At 44.0% G+C, this 25282-nt stretch overlaps 1 protein-coding gene across 1 annotated transcript in view; it reads left to right on the forward strand.

The window, feature by feature from the left end:
- LOC124770973 (spore wall protein 2-like) overlaps nt 1-25282 on the forward strand; it is a 137445-nt gene that overhangs the window by 108099 nt on the left and 4064 nt on the right. Inside the window, exon 3 of the mRNA XM_047249325.1 lies at nt 22299-24136. Within this exon, the coding sequence (XP_047105281.1) occupies nt 22299-24136 (1838 nt within the window). The remainder of the gene's footprint in view (nt 1-22298; nt 24137-25282) is intronic.

Genomic DNA, 25282 nt, shown 5'->3' on the forward strand with positions numbered 1-25282 from the left:
CCCCTTAGATTTCTTTCTTTGGGGATGTGTGTACAAAACAGCAGTTCGTGATATTGTGACAATGTAACACCGCATCAGAGAAGCCATTAGTACAATCACACCACACGTGGTGTAGAATGTGTGGCAAAAGATAGAATACTGTCTCGATATTTTGCGTTTACCAGTAGTGCACACGGTGAAGTTATTTCAGTGTTGAAGTGAATACCTACATTAAATGTCTATGTAATGTTCGAACCTTGATGAGTAGACACCCATGTGGATACCAAATCTTTCATTTGTCGTATTCAGTGAAGAGTTACACTGTTTGTTATCAGGGTAAACGATGGATTTATCACAAAATGTCAAAAAAAGAAGTGGAATGATAGCAACATTTTACTGTACTTCAGCCCACTAAATAGAATGTGTGTGCTGAATAAGGAATATAGTGAGTGTACAGAGAGACAGTTTTAATTGTCGCTTCCAAGACAGGGTACATACAGGGTGGTTTTAATTAAAGTGCAATTACTGCTGGAGGTCCAGTGCGGGCTGTAATTATCGCATGACAACGAAACTTGTACATATTCTAATGCGTTAATGCGAAACTGATTTACACGGGAAAAAATATTTGTTTTTTCCTTCAGGTGCAAATCTGGTGCTGCAAACTGTTTGTATGAGAGTATGACAACCACGCTCTCATCTGGCTAGCCATAACGTGAGCGAACAGTGTGGCTATGGAGACGAGAAACAGTGCACTGTTACTGAAAGTGGAATTTGCTGCCGCTCGCATAAAACAGTGTTGCATTGAGAGAGCATCGCTGACGGAAAGGTCTGGGGACAGGCCTGATGTCATTACATGGTATAATGAAGGTGGTAATAAAATTCGGAAACACGGCTGAGCTTGATGTGGCATCTGGAAGGAGAAGGCCTCCTACCACAGTGGAAGTTACTGATGAGGTTGTTGCTGCTGCTGCTGCTGCTGTAACTGACCACGCAGTGTATCTGGGAAGTGCTAGTGCATGTGTAGTGTCACGAGAATCATCCATATCATGGTCAACAGTACGGAAAGTTTTGCGATACGTTTTCCCTCTAATTCTCTCCCACGACCCCAGAGACCTTGGACTTGGTGCGGAGGCTTACGTGCGTCAGGGATAAAGATAGCCGTACCGTATTTGCAGCCACAACGAAAGGGTATGTGTTGAGAGGCCAGACAAACTTGTGGTTCTTGAAGAGGGGCAGCAGCCTTTTCAGTAGTTGCAGGGGCAACAGTCACGATGATTGACTGATCTGGCCTTGTAACATCAAGCAAAACGGCCTTTCTGTGCTGGTGCTGAGAACGGCTGAAAGCAAGGGACTACAGCAGTTTTACTGCATGGTTAAATGATTGCGTCCTCTTGGGTAAAATACTCCAGAAGTCAATCAGTCCCCCGTTCGGATCTCTGGGCTGGGACTGCTCAACAGGATGTCGTTATCAGGAGAAAGGAAACTGGCGTTCTACGAATTGGAGCGTGGAATGTCAGATCCTTTAATCAGGCATGCAAGTTAAAAAATTTAGAAAGGGAAATGGATAAGTTAGAGGTAGATATATTACAGTGAAAACCCGTTGTTAGTTAGAACGCGTTGTTACTAGTTAAAACTAGTGCATACTGAGCCACTTCATCAAAACGCGTTTTGCCTAGTTAAAACTAGGCTTAACTGACTTTCGCTTTTGACCAGCAGTAAGTTCTAGAGGTAACTAAGGCTATCAGTATCAACTAGTTTCACCTAGTAAGAACGCTTCCTAACTAAACTAGACAGAACTAGTTTTCATTAAATTTATTCAGGGGCAAATATTAAAAGTAAGAGTAACTACTTGTTCGTCGAAATAAAAAAAATAAAAACATTTTTGTATTGTGCAATGCAATATTTATTGAGAATATTGATAATATATCTAAGTCGTTAATATTAACTACAGCAATACAAAAATAACCACACACTGAAGAAACATTTGAAGGAAAATTACAGCCATTTTAACAATATTAGTTACGAAAGTGGAAACAAAATAATCACACAGTGAAAGTATATAAATTACTGATACATTTGACAAAAGTTGCCACAGTCTTAATAAAGGAGAAACGTGCCAAAAAATTTTACAATTAAATTTTGATTATATGTTATTGCAAGGCAAACTGTCTTGACATTTTGAGTTACAAAGTTTTCCTTTTTCCCAAGAAAAGCACCTTTTTTAAATACATGTCTTCTTACACACACACAGCGAACAAATTCTTGTCCTGATCCTAAGGCTGCCATCTTGGCAGCAGTTCTTAATGATACCTTTGTCTGTGGCATGTCTTCCAGCAGCAAGAATTTCTCTTTGGACACGTCGAATTCGGATCTGGAAGAGAACTTTTAATTAGTTTGTTTGAAAGGCGATTAGGTACTTAATACATATAGAATATATTACAATGTAAGTATTCAATCTTAAAATATGAATGAATTACTTGAATAGTTAGCGACGTTTTCGGAGCATTAAATCAATTAAGTAATGACTGTCTAACTTTTGTCCTTAATTATTGAAATCAATTCAGAAATACATACCTGCAATACAATTTGTCGAGTATCCCATATATCTTTCTAATCTTGTGCAAGCCCTGTTCATCATTCTGAAGAACAACTTCAATAAGATTGGGGAGATCTGCTTTTGCGCTGTCGATAACAGGAATCGGTATAATTATATTGTCACAGATTTCTAGAGTAGCGTGTATTCATTGTGAAGCCATCTTCATCCTTTTGGCCTGTTTCGTCAGGTTTTCATGAGCGTTTTCTCTAGCTGTTCGTATTTGAGATTGTCGTTTCGTAATAGCTTCAGCTTCTGGTTCTTTGTGACAAGCTGGAGTTATCTGAGGCTCCGCACTCTTACTAGCTACGGCTTCTGGATCCTCTTGCTTGGCTACTGCTGTTGTTGGAGACTGTATACGTGTACTGGGCAAAGCTGCTGCATCGTCTTGTCTGGCTGCAGCTGTAATCCGTCCATTGCCACTAACCATAACCGCTATCTCCTCTGAGTCGTGTGAGGGTTCCAGTTCGTCAGGTGTCTCATTTTCTGCGTCTACCACATTAATTTTATTTAAAGCCTCTTTAAGATCATCTTCATCTTTTATCTCCTTAATAACATCTAGAGCCAAACTCGAAGTCATAAACCCTACTCGTGGTTCTGTGCCAAACACAGCTTTGTAATGTGTTTGTTTGATACCAGAATGATATGCCCGATTTTTCATAAACTGTACAAAGCGAAGACCGTTTGACCAGTTGGTGGTAATGTTGTCTTTCATACATGAAGAAAATATTTTTTTTCAACGTCTTGGTTGGCGCGTTCAACAATACCTTGCCTTTGGCTGTGCGTCTGTGGTCCGTGAACCAGTTTACACTCAGGCCAAAATACAGCCAGCTCGTTTATGACAGAATTAACATATTCTCTGCCGTTGTCAGAGTGGAAAATACAAGGAGCAACAAATGTCAAAAATATATCTGCTAAATGATGTGCTATTTCCTCTGCCCTCTTGCTTTGCAGTGCACGTAACGAAACAAATTTTGTCAAGTGGTCCTGATACATCATTATATACTTAAATCCGCGACCTTCTTGAGTCTGCATGTCTTTTTTTGTGGTTTTAGGGCGCACAACGTCAATGGTCATTAGCGCCCAGACTACGTTAGGAATGCACCGCGAGGCACAAGTTTAAAACAGCAACTAAAAGGGGAAAAAGATAAAAGACAGACTGACAGGCACTGGATTAAAAAAAAAAAACAGCATAATCAAATGTCCTTAGAGAGGTTGGTCAAGTTGATAAAACGAAGAACGCGAGCAGCTGCTCGTGGGTCATCCGCTAAAATGGCATCTAGACTACATGGCAGGCCAAGATCAAGACGCAGTGTGTTAAAATCCGGACAGGACGTTAAAATGTGGCGGACCGTCAGCAGTTGCCCACATGGGCAGAACCAGCACCCCCTATAGAGGAAAGCCTGCGCGCCCGCTCAGTGACGTCACGCACGTAGTCTGGTGCCGATGCTCGCAAAAATTCGTAAAGAAATCTGACATACCTCTCTCATGAATTACAAGATTTCCTTTCTCAAATGACCCAGTTCTTTTGTGTGTAACTTATTTCTGCATACCTTTTAGCCCCGATGTAAAAAGTGGCTGTAATAACTTTCATTATCTGAGGCATCAAAACTCCCAAATGAATGGACCCATTTCATTGTAGTTTATTTTAAAGTTGCTTTAATGCGGATTGTCACGACTTGTTTGATGGCAGTCTGGTTAGCCGTTCAAAGATCGTCAGCTACAAAAAGTGCAAGTGTTTGCCACCAGTGTGCTCTTTCCCAATACCATTCCTAAACTGTAAGTGCTGTAGTATAAATTGTAAATCTCGAAAAGGCCAATCTAAACGTCTGCAAGGGTATACATTTATCTTTTATGGCTGACCACCATTCACCATTCTTCCGTTTTGCAGTTCCTGTGTAAGACGATTTTGAATGACAAAAATTTTGATTGAAAGCCACCCGCGAAAGATTCTCGTATACTCTCGCGGACTTTCTTTTAGGGGTTTTGTTCTGTTTTTTAAGTTAAATATTGCATCACTTTGACGCAGGTCTAATAATGTGGACGGCACTTTGCAAAGTAGCACACTGGCAGCTAACATTTTACGGACACTGTTATTGCCGCTGTTTATTCCTTATGTAGCAAAATCCATTTTAAAACCTGATTGGATGATATACCTGTGAATTAAAAAAAGAAACACGAAAATTGGGCAAATAGTGTTCGAATTATAACACCCCCTATAGAGAGGCACTGGTAATAAGCAATAGTATGAGTCGTTTCAAAAACTAACACTGCCCTGAAAGACATGTTCTACATATGTTTTAATCCACCATTTCAGCAACCTCGTATTCATGCTTTTTTTTATTTAAAGAAATTTCTCCTGTTAATATTTTTTAAGTGAAATGCAGTTCTAATGAATGATATGATCTCTCTTCTCAGTTTGTGCACCTTCCCCTAAGAAACTTTCTTTCCATTAAGAAAATCTCACTGACCTGAGATGAGTATGTAATGGTATTGCCATAAAGTTTTGGTATGCCAATACAAATTTCAATGAATTCTCTTTTCCCAGTAAGTTAACTAAATTTCCATTATGTATTGAAATTACAAGAGGTCTCAAAATACAGATTACCAGGTTAGAATTTCGCTGCTCTAAACTGAATACCTTTGAAGAAAGAATGTTTCTGTACTAAGAAGTATATACTTTGAAACAAACTGTTTGCATGAATTGCACATAAATAAATTTCAACTACAAAGTAAACTTTCATTTCATCTGTTGAGAAGTTTTATGACGTGATGTGACCTGTGATGAAATAATTGTGAAAAATGAACACTTACCTGCATTTGGCATCACATTTGGGCTGCACTCACCAGTGGCTTAAATACTTCATCCTTCTGTAAGTTTGGGGAAAGGGGTGGGGGTGGTGGTTCAGCTCTATTTAGTTGCAATACTTTAACAGATCATCATTCCAAAATATATATACTGGTAATTGTTTAAAAGTGGAAAACAAGTTTCATCTACTGACCATGCTGATATGAATGAATGCAAATTAAGTAAAAAAATTATGTGTATGAATGAATTTATTTATTTCTTTTGTTCATCTTCCATACACTCTTGTCAATAATCACTAACACATGGAATGAGAAAAATTTTAGATTGTAGTGGTTCACAATAGAAAATTATAGATGTACAGCATGAATACTATGTAGGGACAAAATAATTAAGACTTGTGGACACCAAGGCCAAACATTAACAATAACCACATTCTTGAGACTTAAGTTTCATAATTTTAGGAATAATAATGATAAATTTTGAACAACATTAATTATTAAATTGCTATTCTATAATCTCCAGGGTAGTAATGGAAGGTCTTTAAGTGGGACACTAAAAGAATGCAAATAAAACACTGCACCATAAAGTTTTGTGTAGGAAGAATGCATATGAAAGCACTGTAGTAGAAAAATGGCGATGCATATAGACATTATATTAGGTCACCCTGTAAATTGCAAGTAATTACCAACTGTAAGTGTATGTTATGTGGCAAAAATGTGTCAGGTGTTGTTGGAATATGATCTGGTTACATTAATTAGATTAGGTGAGTGAAAAGCAATTGTGACAGGCTTAAGCTTTTTTAATATTCTTTTATAAACAAATATATTCAAAAAGCCAACAGAAGGGCATACCTGAGAGTCCACCACAGATATTTTTCTCCTCAGCAAAGATGAGCTAACAAGAAGGCACTTTATGGCACAGAGCAAGCATCTATTTAAAGAGCTCAGTAATCAGTCAACCTGAGAATTAGTGGCACTCAATAGTGCTTGTAACAGAAGTGAGAGCTGTTCCACAATTACATTACTATTAGATGAGGAGACCTGCCAATCATACACAAAGAAGGCCATGAAAGTACTGCAAAGCCCTCCCCTACCAGCTTCTCCATTTGTATTGGTAGTAAAATATATGCAAACATGATCTACATAAGAAAATGTTGAGAAAACAACAGTTATAACAGCTGCAGAGAAAGTAGTAAATTCAGAAAAAGAGAGGCAATTGTCACAGCATGCACATCTGCACTCATAACAGTGACAGTAGTAGAAGACAGAGGAACACCACAAACACTACGTGAAATCGAAATTTGTCTACCTAAAGAATGCATAAATACTATAGTAGCTTTTTCAACAGTAACAATTAATGAATCATTACAAATCGGCAGATTTCTCACATGTATCACAAGCTGAAGTAATAACTTCAGTATACAAAGAAAAGTGTTGCAGAGAATGTAGAGAACTATAGAGCAATTTTGCTCTTGTCTCCCATTTATCACCAAGACAAACTAACCTTGTTTGCAAAAAAAGTGGAGTCTGCTATAGCACAGTTTGTGTAAGTTTTTCTCAAAATAATAAAGGAAGGTGATCAAAATGGCGTTGTCTTGTCATTGTCCAAGGCATGTGCCATGTTGGGCCACATAACTTTATTACACAAATTAGAAATACTATGAATAAGGCATGCAGCAAAGAAGTGGTTTAAGTCATACTCGGAAAAGCAAGCGAATTGATTTCTAGGTTTCACATACTATAAAAAGATTACTATTGGTCCTCCCTCCTGTATATATCATTTACCACCCAACTTCAACTGAGAAAAAAAAAGTGTAAGATTCTTTATATTAAAGATTTATTTCTTTGATAAAAATTTCACGTTAGGCTATTAGTGTTGATAGCTGTTAACAGCTATATATTAAAATATTTATACAAACTCTCAGCCATAAGTTGCAATTTGGTAAGTTTGACTAGTTTCAGATTAACCTGACTAGTTCAGCTTAAGAGGCATTTGTTGATGTAGCAATATTACTGATGACAGGTTTTGTATTAATGATTTAAAAAGAACCTAAGATAAAGATTTCAAAGTTATGTTGTAAGAGTTTGCAGTTTTCGCTGAGTGTTTTTTGAAATTTTTTTTTCCATTAACCTTTTTACAGTAGTTGTTTAAAAATATATTGACACCAACCCAAACAACACTTTTCATTATTGCCTGGGATGAATGTCCATTGCAGCATACCCCATCAAATAATAAAAAGTCATTTTCGTGAAGAGTAGCAGGTGCTACTGCACAGGCAATAGCACGTTGATTCGTACAGGCAAGAAAATCTCTTTCATGATCTTTGAGAAGTTTGCTGATGACAATGTAAGTGTAGACAATCATATTTAAAATAGTGTCTGATGGGTATTTTAGTCCTCCATGATCAAGTCTCTGTATCAAACTAAAATATTCGTTTATTGGCAATTCCTTTTCAATCACAATTTCATTAAGGCAACTCTCACATTTCAGCTTCTTAATCACTGCATGAGCACAGTAGCCTACAATGAAAGTTAAAGACGTTGCAATATCTTTCACTGAAAGAACATTGTCTTGAGTTACACTGACTTCTATGTCTAATGTGTCTATTTCTTCAACTTCAGAAAACATAAAAATTTTTATGGCCCCTACTGTGATATTGCCATAGGAAGGAGAACATAAAACTAAAGGCATTACGCTTTGAATTCGAAGCTTCTTTGCTGCTTCATAGACTTGTGTCACTGAAACATTGTATTGGGAACCTGCAAGCGGTCTATACTTTCCAAAACGCCGCTCAAGCACATCTGTTTGTAGCTTGGCTGTCAGTAAATAGCTCATACCTAGCTCTTCAGTACAGTATCGAGCAATCTCTACAACGGCATATGTTGTATGCTGAATAGCAAAAAATGTTTCTTTTGTCAGAAACCCACTTGACAAACCTTTTGCTTTCCACACATCAAGCCAGTCTAGAAAATCTAGCAAAAATTGCATAGAAACGCTAACAGTTGTCAACGGATCCATATAAGGATCCTGTTTGTGTTTCCCTTTAAACACTGATTTCACATTCATGACATCAAACCCCCCCCCCCATGAACCATGGACCTTGCCGTTGGTGGGGAGGCTTGTGTGCCTCAGCGATACAGATAGCCATACCGTACGTACAACCACAATGGAGGGGTATCTGTTGAGAGGCCAGACAAACGTGTGGTTCCTGAAGAGGGGCAGCAGCCTTTTCAGTATTTGCAAGGGCAACAGTCTGGATGATTGACTGATCTGGCCTTGTAACAATAACCAAAACAGCCTTGCTGTGCTGGTACTGCGAATGGCTGAAAGCAAGGGGAAACTACGGCCGTAATTTTTCCCGAGGGCATGCAGCTTCGCTGTATGATTAAATGATGATGGCCTCCTCTTGGGTAAAATATTCCGGAGGTAAAATAGTCACCCATTCGGATCTCCGGGTGGGGACTACTCAAGAGGATGTCGTTATCAGGAGACAGAAAACTGGCGTTCTACGGATCAGAGCGTGGAACGTCAGATCCCTTAATCGGGCAGGTAGGTTAGAAAATTTAAAAAGGGAAATGGATAGGTTAAAGTTAGATATAGTGGGAATTAGTGACGTTCGGTGGCAGGAGGAACAAGACTTCTGGTCAGGTGACTACAGGGTTATAAACACAAAGTCAAATAGGAGTAATGCAGGAGTAGGTTTAATAATGAATAGGAAAATAGGAATGCGGGTAAGCTACTACAAACAGCATAGTGAATGCATTATTGTGGCCAAGATAGATACGTAGCCCACACCTACTAAAGTAGTACGAGTTTATATGCCAACTAGCTCTGCAGATGACGGAGAAATTGAAGAAATGTATGATGAAATAAAAGAAATTATTCAGATAGTGAAGGGAGACGAAAATTTAATAGTCATGGGTGACTGGAATTCGAGTGTAGGAAAAGGGAGAGAAGGAAACGTAGTAGGTCAATATGGATTGGGGCTAAGAAATGAAAGAGGAAGCCGCCTGGTAGAATTTTGCACAGAGCATAACTTAATCATAGCTAACACTTGGTTTAAGAAGCATGATAGAAGGTTGTATACATGGAAGAACCCTGGAGATACTAAAAGGTATCAGATTATATAATGGTATGACAGAGAATTAGGAACCAGGTTTTAAACTGTAAGATATTTCCAGGGGCAGATGTGGACTCTGACCACAATTTATTGGTTATGACCTGTAGATTAAAACTGAAGAAACTGCAAAAAGGTGGGAATTTAAGGAGATGGGACCTGGATATACTGAAAGAACCAGAGGTTGTAGAGCGTTTCAGGGAGAGCATAAGGGAACAATTGACAGGAATGGGGGAAATAAATACAGTAGAAGAAGAATGGGTAGGTTTGAGGGATGAAGTAGTGAAGGCAGCAGAGCATCAAGTAGGTAAAAAGAAGAGGGCTAGTAGAAATCCTTGGGTAACAGAAGAAATATTGGATTTAATTGATGAAAGGAGAAAATATAAAAATGCAGTAAGTGAAGCAGGCAAAAAGGAATACAAACGTCTCCAAAATGAGATCGACAGGAAATGCAAAATGGCTAAGCAGGCATTGCTAGAGGACAAATGTAAGGATGTGGAGGCTTATCTCACTAGGGGTAAGATAGATACTGCCTACAGGAAAATTAAAGAGACCTTTAGAGATAAGAGAACCACTTGTATGAACATCAAGAGCTCAGATGGAAACCCAGTTATAAGCAAAGAAGGGAAAGCAGAAAGGTGGAAGGAGTATATAGAGGGTCTATACAAGGGCGATGCGCTTGAGGACAATATTATGGAAATGGAAGAGGATGTAGATGAAGATGAAATGGGAGATAAGATACTGCGTGAAGAGTTTGACAGAGCACTGAAAGACCTGAGTCGAAACAAGGCCCCCGGAGTAGACAACATTCCATTGGAACTACTGACAAAACTCTACCATCTGGTGAGCAAGATGTATGAGACAGGTGAAATACCCTCAGACTTCAAGAAGAATATAATAATTCCAATCCCAAAGAAAGCAGGTGTGGACAGATGTGAAAATTACCGAACAATCAGTTTAATAAGCCACAGCTGCAAAATACTAACACGAATTCTTTACAGACGAATGGAAAAACTAGTAGAAGCCGACCTCGGGGAAGATCAGTTTGGTTTCCGTAGAAATACTGGAACACATGAGGCAATACTGACCTTACGACTTATCTTAGAAGAAAGATTAAGGAAAGGCAAACCTACGTTCCTAGCATTTGTAGACTTAGAGAAAGCTTTTGACAATGTTGACTGGAATACTCTCTTTCAAATTCTAAAGGTGGCAGGGGTAAAATACAGGGAGCGAAAGGCTATTTACAATTTGTATAGAAACCAGATGGCAGTTATAAGAGTCGAGGGGCATGAAAGAGAAGCAGTGGTTGGGAAGGGAGTAAGACAAGGTTGTAGCCTCTCCCCGATGCTATTCAATCTGTATATTGAGCAAGCAGTAAAGGAAACAAAAGAGAAATTCGGAGTAGGTATTAAAATCCATGGAGAAGAACTAAAAAACGTTGAGGTTCGCCGATGACATTGTAATTCTGTCAGAGACAGCAAAAGACTTGGAAGAGCAGTTGAACGGAATGGATAGTGTCTTGAAGGGAGGTTATAAGATGAAGATCAACAAAAGCAAAACGAGGATAATGGAATGTAGTCGAATTAAGTCGGGTGATGTTGAGGGTATTAGATTAGGAAATGAGACACTTAAAGTAGTAAAGGAGTTTTGCTATTTGGGGAGCAAAATAACCGATGATGGTCGAAGTAGAGAGGATATAAAATGTAGACTGGCAATGGCAAGGAAAGCGTTTCTGAAGAAGAGAAATTTGTTAACATCGAGTATAGATTTAAATGTCAGGAAGTCATTTCTGAAAGTATTTGTATGGAGTGTAGCCATGTATGGAAGCGAAACATGGACGGTAAATAGTTTGGACAAGAAGAGAATAGAAGCTTTCGAAATGTGGTGCTACAGAAGAATGCTGAAGATTAGATGGCTAGATCACATAACTAATGAGGAAGTATTGAATAGGATTGGGGAGAAGAGAAGTTTGTGGCACAACTTGACCAGAAGAAGGGATCGGTTGGTAGGACATGTTCTGAGGCATCAAGGGATCACCAATTTAGTATTGGAGGGCAGCGTGGACGGTAAAAATCGTAGGGGGAGACCAAGAGATGAATACACTAAGCAGATTCAGAAAGATGTAGGTTGCAGTAGGTACTGGGAGATGAAGCTTGCACAGGATAGAGTAGCATGGAGAGCTGCATCAAACCAGTCTCAGGACTGAAGACCACAACAACAACAACAACGACATCAAACCATTTTGTTATTATTCGAATGTATTCGGCTGTTGATGGTGCATGTCTCAAATCAAATTTATCACTAGCTACCTCAAGGCCTTCTGACATGTCGATTGAATATCTGCAGCACTAGTTTCATGCTCTGTTTTTCTAATGATGTAGGGCAAAGTGATTTGAGAGACAATGTGTGACAATATTTTACTAAACAACTGGAATGTATGTCATAAATCTGTTTCAGTGTTTTAAAAGAAGCTACAGAAAACTTATTTTCTTCCACTTCTTTTCTAACTGGAAACTGAGGATAAAACATATCTTTACCATAATTTTTTTGGTTCAGCCACACATTTCTTATTCATTTAACAATGTGTATGACATCAATTAAAAAGAAAAGTGGGCGATTAGGATCAGATGGATGTTTAAAAACTATATTAATAGCTTTATCCAGAGAAAACATTGACATGGTTTTTATATTGATTTTGTTGTTGTCAGTTACCACACAAAAAACCCTATAGCCTATTAGTTCAAGGCCATTTATTACGGCCAGTAGCACATCGTATAATGCATTAGATGAAATGGTTTTCACCGGTAAAATGTGAACAACATCCCTGTACAAAGACTTGACACTCTGCAACATAAATACAAATGCTGAATTTGCAGCACATTCAGAGTTATATGACATGCCCAAAACACTACCTCCTTTATATTCCAAATAAGAATTTAGATGAATTTCATCTACACTCAAAACAACATTGACATCATCGCTGTTCAAGTATTGAAATTTCTGTCTTGCATAGGACAGGAAATTACTTCCCCCAAGCCTTTCGTGAGATGGATTCACATTAAATTTGCTGCAGATACTACGCAGAGTGCTTGGATGTGGCATTTTCATTAATGAGCTGCTACGTAAAAAATTGTAAGCATGAGATGAAATTGAAAATAGCAAACAACACAGTATGATAAATGTAGAACTAAACCCATGATTAAATTTCTTTACATTTATGAGACTAACTTGTTCATATATAAAGTCTACCATCTCCTTTTCACTCTCCTGTAAACTGTCTTTCAGCACTCCTACTCTGTCTTTCACTATCTCTACAATACTATCAATAGAAGTTTCTGAGTGCCCACAATCTGTGCCTGAAAACTCCTGCAGTACACTGACAATTTCCTGGATATTGGTTACAATTACAGGAAAAGATCTTTTTCCTAATGTCTTAATTTGTACATCTTTCTTAAACAATGAAACATTTAAATTACTATCTATAACGACAGAATGTGTGATTAATGGTGCTGGATTTCTTATCTTTAAAAAACAAACAAAATCACTGTGTTTTTCGATCACACTCCACTCGTTGGGCAAATCCACTTCCTTCGTACGCAACATCAACTCTTCTAAAGAACTGAAGCTGAAATTGTTTTCATAGTCCTTCTGTGATGCTAAACTATATTGTAACGCTGCAGCTAACTGCTCATTTTCAAGCCTTTGCTTTTTCTCCTATGGCCCTTCACGTCTACTTTCTTCCTTTGAAAGGTACGAAGGACAGTTTGGGAGTAGTGATGGAACTGCATCTGGTCTCAAACGTGGTTTGAGTAGGGGGGCTCTTAATAACTGAACAGTCCTTTCATCCAAAATTTGTGTTTCCCAAATAACATCATCCTTGTGGAAGTGAACATGACATACCTGTAATTAAAAATGAATAAAAAATGAAAAAGGTGCTTACAACTGAATGTGATGACAATATTAATAGTGTGAAAATAATTTATGAATATAAAGTTAGTTTCTAGTTCTAAAATACAAATAGACTCCCAACTAAAATGCAGAAGAATACTCAAGCGAAAATGTGGCCATGGCATAGTAACTCTATAAAACAATAACACTACAATATCAAAACACATGCAGTTACATCTCATGGCAACAAGCTCTTAAAGAGATGGTGAAATGAAGAAAGTACTTTCCCCATCAAAAATTACAAACATTGACTAATGTTTGTAGCATAATTCAATAACAGTGACAATTTTTTTATAATTTAGCCTTGAAGCTCATATATTCACAAGAGGGGTGGGATTTTTGCATAATGTCTTGCTCTATTCCCCCCCACCCCCCACCCCCACCCACACACACACACACACACACACACACACACACACACACACACACACACACACACACACCTCAGGCACAAGAAAGCATGATGACACCAAACTCACACAGGTGTAATCCATAGAAGCAACTGTGACACAGTAACAGAATAATACAAAGTAATTGTCAACACTGTGTAATCTTTAGAACTATGAAATACTTAAAGGTAGTGCTTTTTATCAGACACTGTTTTGCTTTTGATATCAGTTCATAACTTACATAAAAACTGACAGTATGATGAACTAATACATTGCCACTTATGTGCTACCTATTAGGCTAAACATGAGCACACAATTGCTTTCAAGTACTTTAGCTGTGTATCTGTAAGACAGCTGTGTAGGCCACTGGCATGTATCTGAAATTCCAGACCCAAAAAGTAAGAATTTGTAAAATCAACAAGTATTTTTTATATGTTTTCACAGTTTCTCCCTTTGCATTTTGTGATGGCCTGTTAATCCATTTATGTACTCATTCATTTTTCCTGTCTATGGTTCACTGTTAAGTCTAAAGCCTACTATATTCCCTAATAGTAACATTCCTTGCAATGACTTCAAATTCCCACCAATAATTTATTAACAACAAGCGACTGAGACACTGTTTTTACTTCATTTTCAATTTCTGGGTACACCACATTACTTGTATTTGAACAGGCAACTTCCTAAAGACTTTTACAGCAAAAAGAAACACTAAATACAGAAGCAGAATACATCGAAAGTCGTCTGTATCTTAAGTGCACGTACTTAATTATAAACCGACTTTTATTCCTAACAGGCAGCATAAACAGAAAGTATAAAGATATACTGAGATATTTAACTACGTAAGTATGACTGTGCTTAGGCTATACTGGTTGAACTTGCAGAATACAGAATTCATATAACCTATACCAGCTAAACTGTAGAATTACCAGCAAGAAAACGAAACGCTATTTTCTTCGGCACTTATTCGGTTAAGATCTGATATATTAGTCAAAATGTCGCTGACCTTCCTTACTGCATAAGTGCCTATACTTTGTTAGCACACTTAACCTCTTATGAAATAAAGAAAATAAATACTTACTCTTGAACTTGAAGGAGTGAAGTTATCTCTGCGAATACTTGACAACCATTTCTTCCTCGTTGCTTCATCCTCCGGAAATTTAAACACGGTTACTTTTGGTCCACCGTCGTAATTTCCACTACAATTCGGCACACAACAACGATACGGCATTTTGCAGGCAACGAAATTTTCACAGGCAAGAAAAACAGATCACCAGTTTAGTGCACAGAAACTAAACAACCAAATCACGTACACTAACGCAGGAACACCATTCACTATAATAGTAAACTGACGCGAAACTCGCCGAACGACTATTCACAAGCACTGTTCCGTGAAACTGTTGAAGAAGGGACTATGTGTGTAGCCATCTTGTGACGTCACGCACTACGTAGACAGGCTATCTTTTACAGGGTTTTTTTTGTGGTTTTAGGGCGCACAACTTCAATGGTCATTAGCGCCCTGACGACGTTAAGAATGCACCGCGAGGCACAAGTTTAAAACAACAACTAAAAGGGAAAACACGATAAAAGACAGACTGACAGGCATAGGATTAAAAAACAGCATCAAATGTCCTTAGTGAGGTTTGTCAAATTGATAAAACGAAGAACACGAGCAGCTGCTCGTGGGTCATCCGCTAAAACGGCATCTAAAGTACATGGCAGGTTAAGATCGAGACGCAGGGCGTTAAAATCCGGACAGGACAGTAAAATGTGGGGGACCGTCAGCAATTGCCCACATGGGCAGAACGGCGCCGGCGCAGCCGTCAGCAGATGGCGATGGCTGAACCGGCAGTGTTCAATTCTTAACCGGGCCAAAACTACCTCCTCCCGCCGAGAAGGGCGTGAGGAGGACGTCCAAGCCAGGGGAAGTGGTTTCAAGGCCCGAAGCTTGTTGGCTGGAAGGGCAGCCCAATAGGCATGCCACAGCGATAAAATGCGCCGACAAATAACCCTGCTAAAATCTGACGAAGGGACACAACAAGAAGCTGTCTGAGGCTGGAGGACCGCAGCCTTGGGCGCGGCATCTGCAGCTTCGTTCCCAGGGATACCGACATGGTCAGGGATCCACATAAAGCTAACCGGAGAACCGACGTCCACCAGCTGCCGAAGAGAGCGTTGGATCCGGTGCACGAAAGGGTGAACCGGATACGGATCACTGAGGCTCTGGATGGCGCTCAGGGAGTCGGAGCAGATGACATAAGCAGAATGTCGGTGGTGGCAGATGTAAAGAACAGCCTGGTAGAGGGCGAAGAGCTCAGCTGTGAAGACCGAAAAATGGCCATGGAGCTGGTATTTGAAACTTTGTGCCCCGACAATAAAAGAACACCCAACCCCGTCATTGGTCTTAGAGCCATCTGTATAAATGAAAGTCATATTGATAAACTTGGAACGAAGTTCCACAAAACGGGAGTGGTAGACCGAACCGGGGGTAACCTCTTTTGGGAGCGAGCTGAGGTCAAGGTGAACACGGACCTGAGCCTGGAGCCAAGGTGGCGTGTGGCTCTCGCCCACTCGAAAGGTTGCAGGGAGCGAAAAATTAAGGTGTTGGAGGCGACGAAAGCGAACTCCAGGGGGTAGCAGGGCAGAGACATACAACCGGTATTGACGGTCGAGAGAGTCGTCAAAAAAGGAACAATAAGACGGATGGTTGGGCATTGACAGTAGCCAACAGGCATACCGACAAAGCAGTATATCGCGCCGGTAGGTGAGTGGCAATTCGCCAGCGTCAGCATGAAGACTCAACGGGAGTAGTATAAAATCCTCTGATCGCAAGTCGTAAACCCCGATGTTGTATGGAGTTGAGGTGGCTTAAGATGGATGGCCGCGCAGAGGAGTATACGAAGCTCCCATAATCCAGCTTGGAGCGGACGATCGACCGATATAGACGAAGTAGGACGGTTCGATCCGCTCCCCACGACATACCACTGAGAACACGGAGGACATTTAAAGAACGGGTACAACGGGCGGCCAAATATGACACATGTGGAGACCAGCTAAGGTTCCTGTCAAATGTAAGGCCTAAAAATTTGGTTGTCTCCATGACTGGGAGAGCAACGGAACCGAGTCGTAAGGACGGTGGGAGAAACTCTTTGTAGCGCCATAAGTTAATACAGACCGTCTTCTCGGCAGAAAAACGGAAGCCATTGGCGACACTCCAGGAGTAAAGACGGTCAAGAGAACGCTGAAGACAGCGCTCCAGGACACGTGTACACTGTGCGCTGCAATAGATGGTAAAATCGTCCACAACAAGGGAGCCTGATACATCAGCTGGGAGGCAATCCATTATTGGATTGATCGCGATGGCGAAGAGAGCGACGCTCAAAACTGAGCCCTGTGGCACCCCATTCTCCTGGCGAAAGGTGTCTGACAGGACAGAACCCACACGTACCCTGAACTGTCGATCCATTAAAAAGGAAAGAATAAAAAGAGGGAGGCGACCACGAAGGCCCCATGTATACATGGTGCGGAGAATGCCCGCCCTCCAACAGGTGTCGTAAGCCTTTTCCAAATCAAAGAACACAGCCGCGGTCGGGCGCTTCCGCAAGAAGTTATTCATAATGAAGGTCGACAAGGTAACCAGATGGTCAACAGCAGAGAGGCGCCTACGAAATCCACATTGTACATTGGTAAGTAGGCGTCGAGACTCGAGCAGTCAAACCAAATGAGAGTTAACCATTCGCTCCGTCACTTTACAGACACAGCTGGTAAGCGAGAGAGGTCGATTACTGGAAGGCAAGTGCTTGTCCTTCCCCGGCTTAGGAATCGGGACAACAATAGACTCGTGCCAGCATGCGGGAACATGTCCCTCAATCCAGATGCGATTGTATGTACGAAGAAGAAAACCTTTACCCGCAGGAGAAAGGTTCTTCAGCATCTGAATATGAATAGAATCAGGCCCTGGAGCGGAGGACCCTGATCGGCCAAGTGCGTTTTCGAGTTCCCGCATGGTGAATGGGGCATTATAACTTTCACGATTCGAGGAGCGGAAGTAAGGTGGCCTAGCCTCCTCTGCCCGTTTGCGGGGGAAGAAGGCAGGGTGGTAATGATCGGAGCTCGAAACCTCTGCGAAAAAGCGGCCGAAGGCATTGGAGACATCCTCAGGGGCCACAAGGACGTCATTCGCGACCGTCAAGCCAGAAACTGGTGAGTGGACCTTAGCGCCAGATAGCCGGCGCAGGCTACCCCAGACAACAGAAGAAGGAGTAAAACTGTTGAAGGTGCTTGTGAAAGCAGCCCAGCTGGCTTTCTTGCTTTCTTTAATAATACCACGACACTGAGCACGTAATCGTTTATAATTGATACAATTCGCCACTGTGGGGTGGCATTTAAAGGTGCGTAAAGCACGTCGACGAGCACGTAAAGCGTCTCTACATGCTGCGGTCCACCAGGGGACCGGCACGCGACGTGGAGAAGAAGTAGGATGAGGGATGGAATATTCAGCAGCAGCGAGAATGACTTCCGTGAGGTGTGCGACCTGACGATCGCAGCTTGGGAAGGTTTGATCCTGAAAGGTCGCCCTGGAAGAGAAGAGCCCCCAGTCTGCCTTGGAGATGGTCCAACTAGAGGAGCACGGAGAGGGGGTATGCTGCAGGAGATGGATAACACACGGGAAGTGGTCGCTCGAATATGTATCAGAAAGGGCGTACCACTCAAACCGGCGTGCAAGTTGGGGAGTACATATAGAGAGGTCTAAATAGGAATAGGTGTGAGATGTGTCCGAAAGAAAAGTAGGGGTGCCAGTATTGAGGCAGACAAGATTGAGCTGGTTGAAAAGGTCTGCAAACATGGAGCCCCTCGGGCAGGATGCTGGAGAGCCCCAAAGGGGATGGTGGGCATTGAAGTCTCCAGTTAACAAAGATGGTGCAGGTAGCTGAGAAATAAGTTGCATCATGTCTGCCCTGGTAACGGCAGATGACAATGGAGTGTAAACGGTACAAATGGAGAATGTAAAAGTGGGGAGAGTAATGCGGATGGCATCTGCCTGCAGGCCGGTGTGCAACGTGATGCGATCGTAGTAAATATCCCGGACCAGCAACATAACCCCTCCATGAGCTGGGATACCTACCACAGGGGGTAGGTCAAAACGCACAGAGGTGTAGTGTGCCAAGGCAATTTGATCGCATGGGCGTAGCTTCGTTTCCAGGAGGGCTACGACGAGCAGACGGTGCAAGTGGAGCAGCAACTTCAAGTCCTCTCGGTTGGAGCGAACGCTGCGAATATTCCAGTGAATAAGTGCCATCGTAAGAAGAAAAGGAAGATGAAAGAAGGGGTCACCTCGAAGGCTGCTGAGGGCCTGGCTTCGAGCGAGCACTGCCGCCGCTATCAGTAGGCGGACAGTCATCGTCCATTGGTTCTATAGGTTCATCGGCCATTTTGGTAAGATAGCCGGGAGGGGGAGCTTCCTCCGCTGGTGAACGGCCAGATGTTTGGCTACCAGCGGTGCGGCCAGGCGAAATGGATGACGGCCTGGGGTGGCAACCGCTGGGTGGTGCAGGAGAAGAAATGCGCCGCGGCGGAGAAGGAGAACTGTGCTTCCTATGAGCCTTCTTGGAAGGTCGTTTGGTGGAAGTACTGGTCGATGGCTGGGAGGTCGAGGTACGTAGGAAGTCTGCACGTGACGGTTCCTTCTTGAAGGCCCATGCATCTGACTTCTGGGTCTTCGCCTTAGCAGAAGCTGATGAAGGGGCTTGTGTCTTTGGGGTGATGGGAGGAAGAGGAGACGTCGACCGCGCGATCTTAGCACTGGCCGAACGGACGACCGTGGTGCTGAAGGTCAGATCGCATGTCTGGGTTGCCACCTCCCTGGTAGTCCGTGGAGAGGCGAGGACTGTACTGTATTTACCCGCTGGGAGCAGCGTGGGCTTCCTACTAGCAAATAGCTTGCGAGCAGCTGAGGTGGACACTGTCTCTTTGACCCGAATTTCTTGGATACATTGTTCTTCCTTATAGATGGGACAGTCACGGGAGGACGCTGCATGGTCACCCTGACAGTTCACACAATGAGGAGACGGAGGTGGACAGTCACCCTCATGGGCATCCCTGCCACAAGTGACATTTAGCCGCATTGGAACAAGACTGGCGAGTGTGATTGAAACGCTGACACTGGTAGCAGCGCGTAGGTGTCGGGACATAGGGGCGAACAGAAATAACCTCGTAGCCCGCTTTGATGCGCGATGGCAGCTGAACACTGTTAAAGGTCAAGAAAAGTGTCCGGGTCGGTACAAGGTCTTTGTTGACCCTTTTCATGACCCTATGGACAGCCGTCACGCCCTGCTCAGCGAGGAAAGACTGAATCTCCTCGTCAGTCAATCCCTCAAGAGATCTAGTATAGACCACACCACGAGACGAATTCAAAGTTCGGTGAGCCTCCACCCGGACAGGGAACGTGTACAGGAGTGTGGCTCGAAGCAATTTCTGTGCCTGAAAGGCGCTCTCAGTTTCTAGTAGCAAGGTACCATTACACAACCTTGTACAAGACTTAACAGTACCGGCTATGGCATCTACGACCTTCTGGATAACGAAAGGGTTGACAGAGGAAAAATCCTTTCCATCCTCAGATCGAGAAACGACGAGGAACTGTGGGGCAGGCGGTAGCACTTTTGTCACTGTTGGCTGGTCATGTTTCCGTTTGTGGGCAGAAGTCGAGAGAGAAAAAGAGAAATCCATTGCGGAGGAATCCCCCATGATTGCCAGCGTCTCCGATGGTGCGCTCCTTCCTTATGGAGACCCTCTCAGAGGGCACTTCCGCCTTAGGTGAATGTTTACACCTCAGGTCACACCTCCCGAGAAACAGACTGATGGACCAATCGGCATGGCCAGAAGGTATCAGCTCAGGCAATCAAACCTCCTTTGGCCTGGTCTTTACCAGGGGGTACGTGGGTGCCTCACTTGTCTACCCAGGGTGGGTAATTACGCGTTACCCCGTTACCGGCTACGCGTGCGAACGCGTGGGACGGCCTTCAGGCGCGCACAGGGAGGAAGGAAGAACAGGAGAGCGAAGAGAGAGAGAGAGGACAGACTGTCTCAAACGAGGAGGCGAGGGCGAAGGAGACGAGGGCGAAGGGAGGCAAGGGCGAAGGGAGGCAAGGGCGAAGGGAGGCAAGGGCGAAGGGAGGCAAGGGCGAAGGGAGGCAAGGGCGAAGGGAGGCAAGGGCGAAGGGAGGCAAGGGCGAAGGGAGGCAAGGGCGAAGGGAGGCAAGGGCGAAGGGAGGCAAGGGCGAAGGGAGGCAAGGGCGAAGGGAGGCAAGGGCGAAGGGAGGCAAGGGCGAAGGGAGGCAAGGGAGAAGGGAGGCAAGGGAGAAGGGAGGCAAGGGAGAAGGGAGGCAAGGGAGAAGGGAGGCAAGGGAGAAGGGAGGCAAGGGAGAAGGGAGGCAAGGGAGAAGGGAGGCAAGGGAGAAGGGAGGCAAGGGAGAAGGGAGGCAAGGGAGAAGGGAGGCAAGGGAGAAGGGAGGCAAGGGAGAAGGGAGGCAAGGGAGAAGGGAGGCAAGGGAGAAGGAAGGCAAGGGAGAAGGAAGGCAAGGGAGAAGGAAGGCAAGGGAGAAGGAAGGCAAGGGAGAAGGAAGGCAAGGGAGAAGGAAGGCAAGGGAGAAGGAAGGCAAGGGAGAAGGAAGGCAAGGGAGAAGGAAGGCAAGGGAGAAGGAAGGCAAGGGAGAAGGAAGGCAAGGGAGAAGGGAGGCAAGGGAGAAGGGAGGCAAGGGAGAAGGGAGGCAAGGGAGAAGGGAGGCAAGGGAGAAGGGAGGCAAGGGAGAAGGGAGGCAAGGGAGAAGGGAGGCAAGGGAGAAGGGAGGCAAGGGAGAAGGGAGGCAAGGGAGAAGGGAGGCAAGGGAGAAGGGAGGCAAGGGAGAAGGGAGGCAAGGGAGAAGGGAGGCAAGGGAGAAGGGAGGCAAGGGAGAAGGGAGGCAAGGGAGAAGGGAGGCAAGGGAGAAGGGAGGCAAGGGAGAAGGGAGGCAAGGGAGAAGGGAGGCAAGGGAGAAGGGAGGCAAGGGAGAAGGGAGGCAAGGGAGAAGGGAGGCAAGGGAGAAGGGAGGCAAGGGAGAAGGGAGGCAAGGGAGAAGGGAGGCAAGGGAGAAGGGAGGCAAGGGAGAAGGGAGGCAAGGGAGAAGGGAGGCAAGGGAGAAGGGAGGCAAGGGAGAAGGGAGGCAAGGGAGAAGGAAGGCAAGGGAGAAGGAAGGCAAGGGAGAAGGAAGGCAAGGGAGAAGGAAGGCAAGGGAGAAGGAAGGCAAGGGAGAAGGAAGGCAAGGGAGAAGGAAGGCAAGGGAGAAGGAAGGCAAGGGAGAAGGAAGGCAAGGGAGAAGGAAGGCAAGGGAGAAGGAAGGCAAGGGAGAAGGAAGGCAAGGGAGAAGGAAGGCAAGGGAGAAGGAAGGCAAGGGAGAAGGAAGGCAAGGGAGAAGGAAGGCAAGGGAGAAGGAAGGCAAGGGAGAAGGAAGGCAAGGGAGAAGAAGGCAAGGGAGAAGGAAGGCAAGGGAGAAGGAAGGCAAGGGAGAAGGAAGGCAAGGGAGAAGGAAGGCAAGGGAGAAGGAAGGCAAGGGAGAAGGAAGGCAAGGGAGAAGGAAGGCAAGGGAGAAGGAAGGCAAGGGAGAAGGAAGGCAAGGGAGAAGGAAGGCAAGGGAGAAGGAAGGCAAGGGAGAAGGAAGGCAAGGGAGAAGGAAGGCAAGGGAGAAGGAAGGCAAGGGAGAAGGAAGGCAAGGGAGGAAGAAGGCAAGGGAGGAAGAAGGCAAGGGAGGAAGAAGGCAAGGGAGGAAGAAGGCAAGGGAGGAAGAAGGCAAGGGAGGAAGAAGGCAAGGGAGGAAGAAGGCAAGGGAGGAAGAAGGCAAGGGAGGAAGAAGGCAAGGGAGGAAGAAGGCAAGGGAGGAAGAAGGCAAGGGAGGAAGAAGGCAAGGGAGGAAGAAGGCAAGGGAGGAAGAAGGCAAGGGAGGAAGAAGGCAAGGGAGGAAGAAGGCAAGGGAGGAAGAAGGCAAGGGAGGAAGAAGGCAAGGGAGGAAGAAGGCAAGGGAGGAAGAAGGCAAGGGAGGAAGAAGGCAAGGGAGGAAGAAGGCAAGGGAGGAAGAAGGCAAGGGAGGAAGAAGGCAAGGGAGGAAGAAGGCAAGGGAGGAAGAAGGCAAGGGAGGAAGAAGGCAAGGGAGGAAGAAGGCAAGGGAGGAAGAAGGCAAGGGAGGAAGAAGGCAAGGGAGGAAGAAGGCAAGGGAGGAAGAAGGCAAGGGAGGAAGAAGGCAAGGGAGGAAGAAGGCAAGGGAGGAAGAAGGCAAGGGAGGAAGAAGGCAAGGGAGGAAGAAGGCAAGGGAGGAAGAAGGCAAGGGAGGAAGAAGGCAAGGGAGAAGAAGGCAAGGGAGAAGAAGGCAAGGGAGAAGAAGGCAAGGGAGAAGAAGGCAAGGGAGAAGAAGGCAAGGGAGAAGAAGGCAAGGGAGAAGAAGGCAAGGGAGAAGAAGGCAAGGGAGAAGAAGGCAAGGGAGAAGAAGGCAAGGGAGAAGAAGGCAAGGGAGAAGAAGGCAAGGGAGAAGAAGGCAAGGGAGAAGAAGGCAAGGGAGAAGAAGGCAAGGGAGAAGAAGGCAAGGGAGAAGAAGGCAAGGGAGAAGAAGGCAAGGGAGAAGAAGGCAAGGGAGAAGAAGGCAAGGGAGAAGAAGGCAAGGGAGAAGAAGGCAAGGGAGAAGAAGGCAAGGGAGAAGAAGGCAAGGGAGAAGAAGGCAAGGGAGAAGAAGGCAAGGGAGAAGAAGGCAAGGGAGAAGAAGGCAAGGGAGAAGAAGGCAAGGGAGAAGAAGGCAAGGGAGAAGAAGGCAAGGGAGAAGAAGGCAAGGGAGAAGAAGGCAAGGGAGAAGAAGGCAAGGGAGAAGAAGGCAAGGGAGAAGAAGGCAAGGGAGAAGAAGGCAAGGGAGAAGAAGGCAAGGGAGAAGAAGGCAAGGGAGAAGAAGGCAAGGGAGAAGAAGGCAAGGGAGAAGAAGGCAAGGGAGAAGAAGGCAAGGGAGAAGAAGGCAAGGGAGAAGAAGGCAAGGGAGAAGAAGGCAAGGGAGAAGAAGGCAAGGGAGAAGAAGGCAAGGGAGAAGAAGGCAAGGGAGAAGAAGGCAAGGGAGAAGAAGGCAAGGGAGAAGAAGGCAAGGGAGAAGAAGGCAAGGGAGAAGAAGGCAAGGGAGAAGAAGGCAAGGGAGAAGAAGGCAAGGGAGAAGAAGGCAAGGGAGAAGAAGGCAAGGGAGAAGAAGGCAAGGGAGAAGAAGGCAAGGGAGAAGAAGGCAACGGAGAGAGTAAGGAAGACAGTGAGATGGAGAAGAGCAAAGAAAGGAACCAACCAAAGGAAGGAAGAAACGAGAAGTGAAATACCGAAAATACCACAATTATAGGTCGTGGAACCGTCCGTCTCTGGACGCAGGCGCTAACTACCCCCTTGAGGGGTATGGACTCCTTTTAGTCGCATCTTACGACAGGCATGAATACCGCGGGCCTATTCTAACCCCCGAACCCGCAGGGGGGAGTCTGCATGTCGATCAGATCAACTTGGCAACGACTGTTCATTTCTGAATGAAGTATGGGTTTCGACATGTGCCCCCTTTCCTTAATGCTCCTTTTGCGCTGACAAGTATCACACATAGACAGATAAATGTGTATCGTGTCCACTGTTACGCTTTCGTATTTTCTTGAAGTTTCAACGTTTAATCTGTCTCTACCTCCATGACCGACGGCCTGATGTGCTGCTTCAATAATGTCGAAAATTTCTTCGACACGTAAGTAGTACTCCACAGGCCCTCTTCTTGTCTCTGACTTGCTGGTCCCACAAATATTAATAACCTTGAATCGATTTAATCTTATATACAGCTTCTGTGTCTTTTTCTTATCTTATTGTGGTTCTTCAGTTCCGTCCACTAATTTATCGTAAGATCCTTTTGTCGTAACATTGTAATGTTTTCTTTTGTCGTGTTCTTCAGTCTGTAACATCCTTCTCACACATTATTCTTTCCATCGCCATTCTTGATATAGATCTGACATGATAAATACGTACAAACTGATCTGCACGTGCTTGGCCCCTCTACCGTGTTGTTTGTTGTGGCGAAAAGCGCCCACTGGCGGGCTGGGCTATTGTCGGCAGGTGTTTTTATTTCAATCAGTTGCTCTTTATTTTAATATTTGACCCTAAATAAATTTAGTGAAAACTAGTTCTGTATACCAGTAGCTTAATTAGAACGCGTTCTTACTAGTTGAAACTAGTTGATACTGATACTCTTAGTTACAACTAGAATTTACTGCTGGTCAAAAGCAAAAGCCAGTTAAAACTAGTTTTTACTAGGCAAAACGCGTTTTGACCAAGTGACACAGTAAAAACTAGTTTTAACTAATAAGAACGCATTCTAACTAAAAACGGGTTTTGACTGGAACAGATATATTGTGGATTAGTGAAGTTCAGTGGC

Source organism: Schistocerca piceifrons, chromosome 1 (genome assembly GCF_021461385.2).
Source record: "Schistocerca piceifrons isolate TAMUIC-IGC-003096 chromosome 1, iqSchPice1.1, whole genome shotgun sequence".
NCBI classification, from domain to species: domain Eukaryota; kingdom Metazoa; phylum Arthropoda; class Insecta; order Orthoptera; family Acrididae; genus Schistocerca; species Schistocerca piceifrons.